At 42.1% G+C, this 15,050-nt stretch overlaps 1 protein-coding gene across 3 annotated transcripts in view; it reads left to right on the top strand.

Annotated features, from left to right (window-relative positions):
• Positions 1 to 6,094, top strand: part of osbpl5 (oxysterol binding protein-like 5) — a 59,080-nt gene extending 52,986 nt beyond the window's left edge. For all 3 annotated transcript variants that reach the window (XM_078257554.1, XM_078257553.1, XM_078257552.1), the window contains 5 exons: positions 356 to 535; positions 1,314 to 1,443; positions 2,435 to 2,549; positions 2,678 to 2,780; positions 4,306 to 6,094. In XM_078257554.1, the coding sequence (XP_078113680.1) occupies positions 356 to 535; positions 1,314 to 1,443; positions 2,435 to 2,549; positions 2,678 to 2,780; positions 4,306 to 4,441 (664 nt within the window). In that variant the 3' untranslated portion in view covers positions 4,442 to 6,094. The remainder of the gene's footprint in view (positions 1 to 355; positions 536 to 1,313; positions 1,444 to 2,434; positions 2,550 to 2,677; positions 2,781 to 4,305) is intronic.
• Positions 6,095 to 15,050: the final 8,956 nt, after the last annotated feature.

Here is a 15,050-nt window from a genome sequence, read left to right as displayed (position 1 = left end):
CCTACGTGGAGAAGGCACTCCATCGGTTTCCTGCTGAGAACCATGGCCTCCGATTTAGAGGTGCTGATCCTCATCCCAGCCGCTACACACTCGGCTGCGAACCGATCCATTACAAACATTCCTGGCAGAATGCATTTTGCAGGTAAAACACAGGCATAATTAATTATATTAATAATGGTATCCATTTAGGTGTGTCAGTATGTCAGGTCAGTGAACCAACACACACAATACCAGGGCTCTGGCACAGACACCTAATTTAAAATAAACAATGACGAAACTACTGCTGACTTCAATGACACTTGTATGTACAATATGCATGCCCCATGTTCATGTCATTTTAATATGCTCTTGACAGACTGTGGCAGCATGTGACCAGTGCCATCATGGACCGGGACCAGCTGCGGGCCACCCAGGAGAAGTTTGTGCTGGAGGAAGCTCAGCGGGGAGAGGCCAGGGAGAGAGGAGACAAACCCTGGACCTCCCCACTTTTCCATCAGGACCCAGTCACCTGCGAGTGGACCTACAGGCACATGGAGTATGAACACTAATACCTAGGGTTGGGTACCGAAAACCCGTTGCTAATATGGCACCGGTGCCTAAACAACCGGCATCTACCGGACCAAAAAGCAACGCGGATTTCGGTGCCTCATTTCGGTGCCAACTAAATGTCTGCGCTGCTCTCTGGTGCTCCGAAACGAACGTTACAGGCAACAGAAGCATCGCTGCACGTGACGCTAGTTAACACTACACTTGATAGAAGGGTAACGTTAGTCTACCGTTAGCTAGCAGCTGGATTAAACCAGGTTAAAATGCTGACGGCTAATGTTAAAAGGTGTAAAGTGTGACTGTGCGGTATGTCGCCGTAGAGGATTCCAACACCGGGACGTAACAGTGCTGCTGCCGTTGTCGGAAACACAACACAGGCGGTACGTTGCGTTGACTGAAACTGGTAGCTTTGTGGTGCATTCAAAGTTATTTTAAAATACCCTTTTCCCATCTAGTGCTTGTTTTTGTCGTTTAACAGCAATTTACTGGTGAAATAAGTTTTTTTTTTTTTTTTTTTTAACTTTTAAAAAAAGTAGCAGTTCAGGCACTGTTTTAAAAGTATTGCTTTAGCACTGGTATCGGAAAAAACGATACCCAACCACAGGAGATGGCACACACTGTTCCCCCTTTTATTAGTTTAGATTTTAGGTCATTATAACAAAGATTGAACTGTAACGTAATAACAGGAAAAAAACATGGAAATTATTAAGATGTTGAGATTTAAATTCCACTGCATCCACAGCTTATTATATTGTCCTGTTTGGCAGCACACGGCCGTGGGACCCTGAGCGCTGCCTGGTTCAGTTTGAGAAGGACGGAGTGGTTCAGACGCACGAAAAAAGCCAGAGGCAACACAACGGACTCTCCTACAGCCACAGCTGGGCCAGCCAACAAAAGGTTAGCCAGACCAGTCACACACCTCCAAACTAGAGCTACGTTAATCTACTATTAAAGGGTGTGTCATTGACATTTCATCAAAAGGAAAGCTGCACTGCTTCTTGTCAAGCCAGACTGCACTTGATATTTAGGGCGCTTTCACACCTGCCTCGTTTAGTTTGGTTGAATTGCACATGAGTTTGTTTGTCCCGCTGGCGCGGTTCGCCAGGGCAGGTGAGAACGAGGCATTCGCACTCGGGTGCGCACCAAAAGCGGACCAAACTATTTCAATCGAACTCTGGAGCGGTTCGTTTGGTGAGAACGTGATCTGTACTCGAACCGCGCCAACTATACATACTCCGCAAGTCTGAGCTAATGTCTCGTGTAGTCAGGTGTGTTTAGCAATCTGCGATGCAGCAGAGCAGCAAGCTGTAGCAGCTTGCAGTGTTTCTATCACAGAAATAGACAGCGGTCAAGCTTGCCGTCCGTCACTCGCATCTCCGTGGTCAAACCAGCTGAAAATTGCTAAAATTGGAGAAACTGCACAGCAGAGCAAAGTCTCGGTAACCAGAGCAGACATAGTAACGTCTCTCGCGAAAAAAGATCTAATCATTTTAATGAAATGAGCTGGTGTGACCATGGAGATACAAGAAATATGCACTAGTCCAGAACACAGGACCTTCTTCCTGTATTTACTTGCATGCTCCCGGCCCCAGATACATCCGACCAATAAGAGGAGTGGACGTTCTTGCGAGGGCAAATTGCTCCAAGTTTACAAACTCACCAACTGACTCGGACCAAAGCAGACGAACTACAGGTGTGAAAACGCCCTTAGGTGCATCCAAAGCATTGACAAACATGACCAGCCCCTTTCTTTCTCACTTGTTATTCGCTGCAGTGATGCCCAGACAGCTAAACCCAATCTTTGCTGCGTCCGCTAGCATTTTATTGTCAATTTGTCTGCAGTGAAGTTTAAATAGCTTACACTTAGGACTCTTCTGCCTCCTGCCAGGCTGAGATGAATGGGAAACGAAGAAAAGCCAGTAGCCAGCCGTCCAGCTGCAGCCAGAACACTGAGAGCAGCAGCACCACACCAGAACCCACACACGAGTCCTCAGACAATGAAGGTGAGACACACACACACACACACACACACACACACACACACACACACACACACACACACACACTCAAAACTAACAAAATCTTAAATTGTGATACAATAGTCTTATATTCTTGTCTGTAATGTGCCCAGGGTTCTCAAACCAGTGTGCACGGTGCAATAAAGAGGTGAAGGACATCGCCCTGATGGAGGCCTCCATCACATCCATACAGAAGACACAGCAGGACATCCAGCGGTGAAAAGAACACACATTTACATGCGCACACACGTTTGTAGAGGGAATTGGGGTAGCATGATGTCTTAAGAGGTTAGACCTTAAAGGTCCTATGACATGCTGCTTTTTGGATGCTTTTATATAGGCCTTAGTGGTCCCCTAATACTGTATCTGAAGTCTCTTTTATATAGGCCTCAGTGGTCCCCTAATACTGTATCTGAAGTCTCTTTTATATAGGCCTTAGTGGTCCCCTAATACTGTATCTGAAGTCTCTTTTATATAGGCCTTAGTGGTCCCCTAATACTGTATCTGAAGTCTCTTTCCCGAAATTCAGCCTTGTTGCAGAATTACATCTATCGCCATTTCTAGATACCACATTGATATCCACTATTGGATGAATACAAAATGGTGTCAGTGCATCTGTAACAAAAATATCCATAATTAATAGTTGTGACGAGACACCCAGCTCACGAGATCGCGACGAGACACGAGATCGAGACGAGACCAGATTTTAACACTATTTTACAGAAAACTACAATGAAGAAATAAGACTGGAAAAATAGTCCTTTATTCAATCGAAAGTCCCAAAATGAAAACCGAGCCCTGAAAGGTTTTGCCACAAACTCAGATAACTGGCTTCTCTCCTGTATAACTAACAGTTACACTGTTACTTATTCCATATGTACGGTGGAGAGAAGAGTTTCTTCACTCAGAGAACCAAGGTTACAACATAACTAAGTGTTTTCTGAGACCAAATGTTTTGTACCTGAAGTTGTCCAGTAGACAAAAAGAAATACAGCTTAGTTTACCATGTCACATTGATTACATTCTAAAGCACAAGTAAATTACCATCAAACACTCAACAGATGGTTTTTGTGAAGACAGATGCTCTTTTCTCCTCCTCTGCATTTTATTAATTGCAGCACTAAACAAGGAAGTAGGCTACTCTAGCACTGATTTATGACCGTTACAGGATGAACTGAGAACATTTCTCTTTGTTTAATATCATTAAAAGTAAAGTTAGGTTTTGCTTTCCGCTTCCCTACTCATTTTTAAGAGAAAGAGAGTGGTCTGTACGAGACAACGCTACAGTGAACTGCACGTTGCGAACGCAGACATGTAGAGGGAGAGAGAGATAGAGAGATAGATAGATCTCTAACATTCTAACGCTGGGCAGCTTTTTTCTTCCACTATTGCTCTGCAAAAGTAAACTCAGTCAACTTTGGAGAACGGGTGGGGGATCTTCTATCCTAATTTCAAGGCTGCTGCTCTGCACTTGTGTACTGATATCGCGAGACACTTTTTACCTTGACCTTGAGAAATCTCGTCACGTTTAATCTTGCGAGATCTCGCGGGGACGAGATCTCGTCACACCTCTAATCATTATATAATAAGATATCATTTCAGAACTTCAGACAATCTGTTTTTTGTTGTGAGAGGGTTGTTTTTGACAGAGTTTTGTTTTTAATGTGATAGTTCTACATTGTTTAGACTTAATTACCGCTGATTGTTAAACATTTCACCTGACCCTTCTCTCTCCCCGTAGGAACCTGGCGGCTCTGAGTCGTCAGCTGACTCGTCAGAGGGCGATGGACGACGGCGTGTCGCTAACGGGCCGTCACTGTCTCATCCTCTGTGTCCTGCTCCTCTCCCAGCTCCTCCTCAACTACGTCTTCACCTGAGCCCACTCCTCAGGGAGGAGTTTCCCTCCGGCACTGATCTGGCATCAGATCCCTCCCAAAAAAAATAAAAAAAAAAATAAAAATGTAAATCAGCAGATTAGGGTAGAGACCTCAGATCAGTGTTTGGAGGGCAACTTCATCCCTTTGTTTCTTCTGAGAGGGGAGGAGCACTGGACATTAAAGCAATAAACACAGCCACAGCCACCGCCTGTCAGTCATCTGCAGAGAGGAACAGCACCACCTAGTGTAGCCAGACTGAATCAGCGCCAGCACCCATGCACTTTGGACAGGAAAGGAGAGATGAGAGACGAGCATGGCTAAAAAGATTTTGAATAAAAAGATGAAATGTATGATGAAGAATGATTTTACAAAAAAAGAAATGACAAAGAGGATGTTTCACCATTCCTTGGTATCTTTTTATATTGCCCTGCAATACTGTATATCTGTCAGTGTGCCTGCCTTTATGTGTGTTGTTCGTACCTACAGTACAGTAGGCCCTAAGGGTGCAGGCAGATCTCCGCTTGGACTTCTCCTACTCCCCTTTCTCTCCAGATTTGGGCCTTAACGCTGAAGCCAAAAAAAGAAGAAGAAGAAGAAAAACAGGACAAATGAAGAAGGAATATCTTCCAGCAGTGCAATTCTGTCCGTTTTGTATCGATGTACGCTCAAATACACTCCGTCTCGTCTTTTAATGATGATGATTTTACCAAAACCGTATTTATAATCCGAAAGGACAGAGTACTTGTTTACAGGGAGCACTGTGTGTGTTTGTAGTGACACATAGGGAGGGAGGATAATGGGAATGAGGCAGGGCAGAGAGCCAAACAGAGTGTCTTTGTATTTGTGTGCCTGTAGTGCTGTAACAGAAGGGATACTAGCATAGCACTGCTTTTGGTCTAGACCACAACACTAGTGTGTACAATCAGTTACATAGAGAAGCAGCGTGTGGGAAGAAGAGATAGAGGGAACGAGTGAAAATGCAAAATTTGAATACTACGGCCTAATAGGAGTTCATGTGTCCATCTTGGTCCACACCACGTTCAAGTGACTGTTTTAAGATGTAAACACTTTTTTTTAATTTTTTTTTTTTTTTTTTATTAATCAAGTTGTATATATTTGTCTGGAGGTCTGTGTTTCAAAAAGAGAGTTCAGAATGTATTTATTGGGTGATTAACCTTGACTTTCCTAATCTAATCCAGCTTGGAGGATGGAGACCAGGGCCGACAATCACTCTCCCAGGGTAGTGTGGGTTCGTCGTGTGTGTGTGTGTGTGTGTGTGTGTGCGTGTGCGCGTGTGCGCAAGTAAGCCATTAAGGTTGTGCTATACAAAGCCAGATCTGTGATTTTGGTTTTTACTGGTTTTTAACCCTTGAATTTCAGTCTCCATTGCCAGTATACTGATCTACCCAATGGGAGAAAATCGGCGAGCACAAGAAGGAAGTCAACTCTTTGAATGCTTTTATTTACACCTTAATTTGTTTGTTCTTTTCATTCTTTTCCTGTTTTCTACTCTACTGCCATGTTGTGGGGATTCTACATGCCAGATATTTTTGTCATAGTATGGAAAGAAACTACCGAGAACAAGATGTTGCCCAATGTTTTCATTCATACCTGTTGCGTACTGTAGCACTACAGTAAAACATTTTAACCCTGTCACTGCCCGTGGTTGTCATTAATGTCTTGCATTAAAAAATAATGTATCCACCGGGCTTTACAACGACAAACACTTTACTAACTTAGAAAATGGTTTCCTCTGTAGTCAAATATTCTCCTCTAGAGGGAGATGTTGATGTGGGTAAACTGGGACTGTTTTGTGACCAAAGCACTGGTCACATACAGTATGTGAAGTGATTTCCCTTTACATAACTAGACTGCAGCAAGTACAATCTTGAGGTACTTAGTTGAGTATTTCCATTTATGCTTTTACTTTGCCGCATTTTCATAGAGAGACATACTGTGCTTTTCACTTCACTACCTTTATTTGAGAACTATAGTTACTTTTCAAATTGATATTTTACCCACAAAACACGATCAGTTTATAAAGTGTGATTCATTGTGAGAGATTAAACTACCAAAACTTATATTATTATTATTAAGTAGTTAAAATTAGCTCCAACTTGACTAATGACCATATTAAAGTACCGCTTGCATATGAATATATCAATAATTATGGTTTAGTAATATAATAGTATAGCACTGACAGTAGCCACTTTACATTTTGAGTTCTTTTACTTTGAGTACTTTAAGTACATTTCGTTGTGAACACGTATGTGCATTTACTCAAGTGAGATTTTGAATGCAGGACTTTCACTTGTAATGGAGTTCTTTATACTATGGCATTGCTACTTTTAAAGTGCTCATATTGTGCTTTATTGGCTTTTCCCCTTTCCTTTATTGTGTTATATATCTTTTTTGTGCACGTTATAGGTTTACAAAGTGAAAAAGCCCAAAGTCCACCCCAAAGGGACTTACCATCTCCAACAGAAAACACTGTTCACAAACTGCTCCAAACAGCTCTGTTGTAGTCCAGCCTGTCACTACCCGATGTGAGTCGAGTACAGATGTGAGTTGCGCATGCTCAGATTTAAATGGTTTACGGCATAACGTCAAGGGATCCGGATCCGGCAAACGTTTTGGCTATCTATGATTGTTTGATTGCTAAAGTTAGCTCAAAACGCCATTGAAGTGACAGCCTTTGTTGTGTTTAATTGCTAACTTGTAGCCAACAGTGAACGAACTTCGTTATGTAGGTCCATTTTTATTGTATTGACATTACATAAGTCTCTCGTTAACAGGTTCTTGTAAGCTACTTCTGCCTCTAATCTAGAACTGACATCAGGGATCATGCCATGAAAATGTGATGCCTTACGCTAAATAATAAATTACTGCTATGTAATGTACCCATCTCATTATTTTGTGGCTAACGGCAAAACAGATCTGTGTGAAATCTGGTCTAGCCTACCTGTGTGGGGTGTCATTGTCGCAAAGTGACGCATGCGCAACTCACATCTGCACTCGACTCACATCGGGTAGTGACACAGCCTTTACTTCCGTGACGACACGTTATAATGCTCGCCTAGCAGCTAGCATGTATGACTCCCAACAAAGATGGAACAGAAGTGAGAGGTGTCACTCTGTAGCTAAAACAGAGAGCTCAACACACAGGGTGAAAAGAGGAGCTGCAGCAATGTGCAGTACAACAGAAATATGGTGTTTTTTGAAAATTAAACCATGTAAACCTATTCTGGTACAACCTCTAAATACAATTATGAACCTGAAAATGAGCATAATATGAGCACTTTAAGTAAATTATTTGAATACTCCAACACTGGGTATAAATGAAAGAAACTAGACAAAGCTAGAAGGCAACTAGAGGTGACAATCCTTCCCGAATACACATAAGACGTAACAACATTGGTGGCAATATTTTTGTGCAAACTACATGAGAATTGAGATGAGTGGTTGACACAGTAACCGCAGAGCCCTCTCACAGGCCTGAGACTTAAACCTGAGCAAGTGAAAATCTCTTGGTAGACGCCACATGGATTAACATCTCTGCCACACACACAGATTTAAGCCCCAGCGAGGGTAACCCTGATTGTGTTTAGGAGCCTCTCCACAATGCAGGAGGCCTTTAGAGTGACTGATGTTCAAGTGTTCCACCATACAACAGATCTACGTTTAACATGAGCTAATTTCTTTACAAAGGAAGTTTTCTCTTAAAGAAATCAGAAGCAATGGCACATGGGATGAGATGATATTTTATTATTGTGTATTAAGCAAATTTCTTCAGTCACAGTCGACAACCTGTCACTTCCTTTCTAAAAGAGATGATGTGAACAATGGTACTACGGAGTCTTGTTCCTTTCCACTTTACAGAGAAAGCCTTTGAAGTGTGATGAATACCTGGCATATCAAAGTGTCAAGTCTGTTTAAACAGAGATCAATCTGCACATGTAGGTATGTGTTTGCGGTTTGGTGCTCATTGTAGCTATACATAGAGTATGTATGTGTGGCTTAACCTGAACTGAACTCCCTTTGTGTCACTGAAAACATTTAATTGTTAGGAACTGCCAACCATGTATTATACCAAGGGTCACATTAATACAGCCTGCATCAATGCCACATTGTACTATACATTCTGTCTTCAAGTCACCTTGAAAGCAAATTAATAAGTTGATATGGCTTTAAATTATGCTCTGACCCTGCAGATATTTGCTAAAACAAATAAAATAAAATCTCAATATAACAATTCTCAATGTGTCACCCTGGATATACTTGCTTTGAGTGAACAGCTCAGATCTTACTATGGATCTAAACCAGCAAATCCACATTTCTACCATCTCTTACCCAAATCTTAACAAGATAGTCACATTGTTTTCTATTGAAGCAGCAGAGTGGGCAGATTGGTAGCAGGTTAAAGATCAGTGGTTTGTTTCTATTCTCCAGAGTTAGCTGGATGGTCTGAGTGGGTGCACACTGGACCATTGTGTTGTGCGACTGTATGTGTGGGGCTGACTGAAGGAGCGACAAATAGGAGACCAGAGGAGAGTGCGGGTGTGTTTATTTTCCAAGCAGTATAAGCACTCCATCAATGGAGGTTCCTTTCAATGTGTGTGACTGAGTTTCCCTGCCCTGGATCCCTCTTTGTCTGTCTCCATGTGTGTCGGCGTATGTTTACTTCTCCTAGCAATGGGCGAGTGAGGTGGTGTAAACTACTCAAACACAATATTTACACACTGTCAGCGTCAATGAAAACAATAAGGGGAACATTAAACTACACTGAGTCAGATGGAAGTGGAGCAATATGACATCAATCAGACTAAATTTATTTTTCAAACGTTTCTTTTCTCAGCCAAAATGGTTCTCATATGCCCTGGGGGAAATTATTTGTCATTGCTGAAAATTTAAAGGAACAGTTCGACCATTTTGAGAAATAACTTTCTTGCCTAACATGTGGTTAGCTTAGCAATAGTTAGCTTAGCTAAGCACAAAGATGGGAAACAGCTAGCTTGGCTCTGAAACAACGTCCGCCTACAAGCTCATTAATTAACACAATATATCTTATTTGTTAAAGGTACAAAATATACAAAGTGTAATAACGACAAATTGCCAAGCCACAAGTGGAGACTCCAAGAAGTTAATCTGCCTGGCCAAGAAATAGTCCGGACCGGAACATAAGCCCTCGTAAAACCACAAATTAAAATGTATGCACGTTTAGTGCAACAAACAACATATTTAACATGTTAATTAGTTAGCTTTAAAAGTGTTGAGAGATTCTCACAAGTCTCTGAGCCATGAGTCCAAGTCAAGTCTCAAGTCTTTGAGCTGAGTCCACATATTTTGCATTCAGCGCTTCTTTTGTTTGGGCCTTGTTGTAAGAAGTTTTTAAAGCCAAAGCCTACGATGAATGACACAGAAGCTGCTGGTGCGGTCGACATGTTTGTTGACCTCTTTCCCGTGTGGCTGCGCACAGCAGATACGTTAGGCTACGTATTAAGTGTTACGTAGGTAGGTTAGAAATAACGGTCAGCTCATCAGACATTTCCTAAAAATAAAGATTGTTTACGAGTCCTGCATCTTGAGTCCGAGTGGAGTCTGAAGTCTTTTGAGGACGAGTCTCAAGTCAATTTTGAAGTCACTATGTGTGCGACTTAAGTGCAACTCGAGTCCGAGTCTCAAACTTGAGTTCCTATCTCTGCTATAAGCTGTGAATGATTTCAACATATTGACCCAGGGAACCATACATGTACATTTTGAACATGGTAAAAACCTTGCTGAGAACATGAAACCGTTTGAAAGGTCTCCTTTATGTGCCATATTAAGAAGTTATTAAGCTGTGGAACATAGGACCCTGGGAACATACGCTTAGCCCGCATTCATGAGAGCATTATTGGTATTGTCTTCTAACTCTTAGCAACAAAAGAAAAGGCACGTAATTTCCAAAATATTTAAAACTGAACATATCATGCAATGTTATTAAAAATAAATAACATTAACCAAAATGCATTTTTTTTTTCTATAATGGTGATATGTTTCTTTTCAGAGATCAATTTAAGTAGCTGTCATGTTTTTTTAGCTTTAGCACTGAGCCATACAAAAAACAATCTTTTTATTTTCCCTCTATGATCCATGGCCTCCCACCCTTCCTCCTATGTATTTTCTCCCCAGGTAAGTGAATGAAAGGCCAGCTGCACCGAGGCGTGTCCTGCTTGTTTTGGCTGAAGGGCGGTGGGAGTCAAGTCGGATGTTTGCTCTGCGTGCTGCCACTCTGTTGCAGCTCAGGCCTGTCACCAATATATGCAAGAGGGAGACAGAGGACCTGTCTGGACTTGCCTTTCAGAGAGCAGAGAAGAGGACAGAGGGAGGGAGTCTGGCAGTCTGGTGCACCCTGAGGCAATGTGTGTCTATTTCTTTATCTGTGCTGCACAAGATCAGATGTTGTCAGTTTAACTCCACTTAGTAAACCAGTAAATCATTGCATTGATTTTAATCGTCCTGTCATGCAGGTGAACTCCATGCTCCAGGTAACTCTTCTCTGGAAAGTAACTACAAACATACTACTTAATTGTACTTGTTTACTTGAGTATTAATGGTGTCACTTTTGTACTTTCAATATACATGTATATAGAGAGAGCTTGGTTAGATCAGTGGTTCCCAAAAAATGTTCACGTCAAGGACCCCTAAACGGACACAAATTAGACCACAGAACTAGTCTGGCTATCATCAGACCAAGCACAATCTTTTAAGATTTAGTTAGCAATAATTAGCCTGTGCCTATGTTATCTCCTTACATATACCTACGCTCTCCGTCTCTGTAAGATTGGGAATGATTGAGATTTCTCTTGGCACAGCTACCAGGAGACTTACAACTTTCAGACAGGTTGCTCACGTCACATCTACATCTTCAAGCTCAGTTGGAGGCTGCGCAGTAACGCTCAGCCATCACTGGAAAAGTGCTTCTAATATCCTTCACTGGTCTCCGTTCAGAGCAACGGGATCTGTTGGTCCATTTAACTGTCTATGAGATAAACGTACAGGTCTCCAGCCTGAGCTGCAGGGCGAAATCAAATCTCCAGCAGATCGGGCTGGGTTTACCCAGTCTACCAAAGAACCCCATTTGATAAGATTACATCCCAGATGCCCCCATCTCATTGGGCTTTGAGATGTTTTAAACAGGGACAATGCACAAGTTAACATTAACCCTGTATAAGAACAAGGAGAGATGCATTTATACAGAAAGTGTATAAAACTTGACCAAATTAGTCAAACATTCTGTCATTGTGTTACTTATGGGTGGAATTATAGTGAAAATAAATGATTCCCCTTTGCGTTGGGGATGCCCTGAAACCCCCTCAAGGACCCCTAGGGTTCCCCGGACCCCACTTTGGGAACCAGTGAGTTACAGTAGGCAACAATAATTTTACTCAAATGAAAGAACAAGTGTTCAAAGTCATCTGATAAAAGTCCTTAGTTGTTTTTGATTTGATTTGAATCTTCTTGTGTCTAAACTGTAAGGGTAACACATGTCAGAGTCAGGATGGAGCCCTTGGGTTTGTGATTTTAACCTTATTCAGTTTTATGAATTATATTTAATCCAATAATTTATGTGGGGTAAATTTGGTTCCTGGGACTTCTGTACTCATAATTTCCAGTGTGTGATAATCTGTCTAATTTTGCATATTCCCTTAGTATTAACTGAGCCTGACCTTCTCTGTTAACCTTAAAAGATAAGGTTCCATCTTAATCGATTCATTAAATTTGGCCTTTGAGGAATCAAATCCAGAATCATTTGTTTTTCACTTTAAAAGGAAAACTCTTAAAGGCAAGTACCGATTTGTTGGGGAGACTGCAGCAATTCCCGGCCTGTCTGTTGCCGTGCCAACCACCCGCAGCATGTGATGTAAATGTGATGTAAAGGACACGGGGTGGTCTTCTTGTGCAGACAGGCAGACATGACTTGTTAAAACACAAACAGAGGAGGATTCAGAGAGGATCTTCTTCTTTTACCTCCCAGGATGCAACATTTCCATCCACAGTTGAGGTGAAAAGTCTAGAAAGCACTGAGGTTAGCTAATGAGCAGTCTCTCACTAAGTTCTAAAGTAAGAAACTCACTACCAACCAGCAATTTTTTTAACCTTTAAACACTGTTATTACCGGTTGTGCTGTGTCATGCTTTGATTTGTTGCCAAGGCAGCAGGGTTGCCCGCCTGTGGGATTTTCATGCAGAGCTACAGCTCTTGTCTAGTCTTGTCCCAGAGCACTTGGCCCGGTCCCTCGGTTTAACAAGACAAACACACACTCGCTCAGAGGGGATTTATCACTACATCACGCCACCTCACTATAACTTCAAATCTGCTTGGAGAAAATAAGCCATAATGTCCTGTCTGGTCAAACACAAAAATGTGTATATTAATCTGAGAAGAGAGGAATCGTTCATTTTTAGTACATCCCTTAAACATTTACGAAGTGCGGTGTCACAAGAGGACTGACCTTTGACGTATACAGCATGTCTGTAATTGTTCAGCTGCATGAGGATGCATGGTATCTAAATATAGTTGTGTATGGAGTGGAATGCTTGATCCTGTTCTTCTGTATGTCTTGTGTACACACGCTAAAAGCTACTGTTGACTGATCTCTGCTTCCTGTCTGTGTGTGTCTCATTGTTTTGTCCTTTCAGCATTGCTCAGTTAGGTCAGGGAAGTGTGATTTGCTATCCAAGTTAATATTCCATGCCACGTCTTACTCTTCTCTCATTTCCATCCAACAGTCAAACAGTTGCTCATGATCTAATAAACAGGAGAGTGAAAGCTGTGACAAGAGGTCACAGCTGTTGTGTGTGTGTGTGTGTGTGTGTGTGTGTGTGTGTGTGTGTGTGTGTGTGTGTGTGTGTGTGTGTTTGAAATTAAATACATACTACTGGGATCATCGTCGGCATTAACAGAGAGATGTGACACAAGGGAGTTTGTTGTTGTTGTTGTTGTTGTTGTTGTTGTTACTCCAAAGAAAGTGACATTAGAATAAGAAAGTTACAGACAGAAAGAACCAAATATCTTTCTTGACGAACCACATTATTTAGGGAGTTTACAAAAAACTGAGTCTGTGTTCAGCCACCCACACACACACACACACACACACACACACACACACACACACACACACACACACACACACACACACACACACACACACACAGACAACAGGATCACTTTGGAAAGATAATAAATTGCATTGCACTTACAGACACCAAAGTACACCACTGAACATTAAAATTTTCTACTGTAGAAGTCTTTGTTGCAGGGGCCACATCCTCCGCGGCGAGATCCTGACATTAGTTAGAAACAAGAAATGTGTTCATGTGTGTGCGTACTGTCATCCATGTGTATGCACACTGTATGTGGCTTTCCCAATCAACTCTTCCATCCATAGGCCCAGATTCCAGTGGACCTCCCTGCTCGGGTGTTGGAGGGGGCGTTGGGGTTGGAGAACAGGCTTTGAAGGAGGCTCCAGTGACTCATTACCCAACAATCCACCCACCCTTCTTGTCCTCTACACCCCCCAAACATCTCCATCCTCGCCCCAGCTCCTGCCCCTTGTCCTCTGGCACAGACACAGCGCCGCGCACACACACTCGACGACGTTGACTGAAGAAAAGAGATTCTGTTTAGGCAGAACAGGGATTGTGTGGACCGAACCACTGTGAATGACTCCTCTGTGTGTGTGTGTGTGTGTGTGTGTGTGTGTGTGTGTGTGTGTGTGTGTGTGTGTGTTTTTTACTGTTATCAGTATGTATGTTGACATACATACATGCACAGCCACTGGACTAGCTCATCTAATATTTCTCAGTTTCAACCGCATGTGGAAGACGTTTTATCAGACAATGTCACAGTTTTCATATTTAATGTTCCAACCTGACATCCTAATCTCTCTAAACTGGAGCCTCCATCTCTCCTGCTGGAGTCATTTCTGTTTTTTGGGGGGTTGTGTAAACTTAAACCGCAAACTCCTGTTCCCACAGCTCACACTGGTCATACCCCCGCCTTTAACTAGTGTGAACACACATCTGCGTACCTCTTAAGGGACAAAACCAGACATCTGCACCCATGTTTTAACTATTGGTGCAGGAGATGTGTATGATTTAAACATACTGCTGGGTGTCTGTGTGCAGTGCGTTCATTAAAGATGACATCCATAGGAGATGACATCATTCGGTCTTCCTGTCTGGAGCACAAAGAGCATCATTACATTTTCAAATACACCCTGATTCACAAAACGTGAGAATAAGTTGCCTCTGCATTCATGGGAAAATGTTTCCAGTAAAATGAAATACATTGAAATAAGTATGAAATGTAATGTGAAACTCCTGGCTCACAGTCTGTGCCCAGTTTTTAGACCTTTTCAATGTGAAACAGGCTGGAGAATAAAGGTGTCAGTGACACAGAAAGGTGCATTGCATGGGAGAAAAAGTTCCATTTTCTTCCTTGCAGCACTTTTAAACCTGTTTTGCAAATGTGAGGATATTAAAGATTAAAGAACCTTTTTATACAGATGCAGTCTGTGTACAATGCCTGTGTTTACATTGCTGAAGTGTGCTTGTGCTGCATTTTA

The sequence above is a fragment of the Sander vitreus genome, chromosome 8 (assembly GCF_031162955.1).
Source record: "Sander vitreus isolate 19-12246 chromosome 8, sanVit1, whole genome shotgun sequence".
NCBI lineage: Eukaryota > Metazoa > Chordata > Actinopteri > Perciformes > Percidae > Sander > Sander vitreus.
This window is presented reverse-complemented; position numbering and strand designations above follow the sequence as displayed.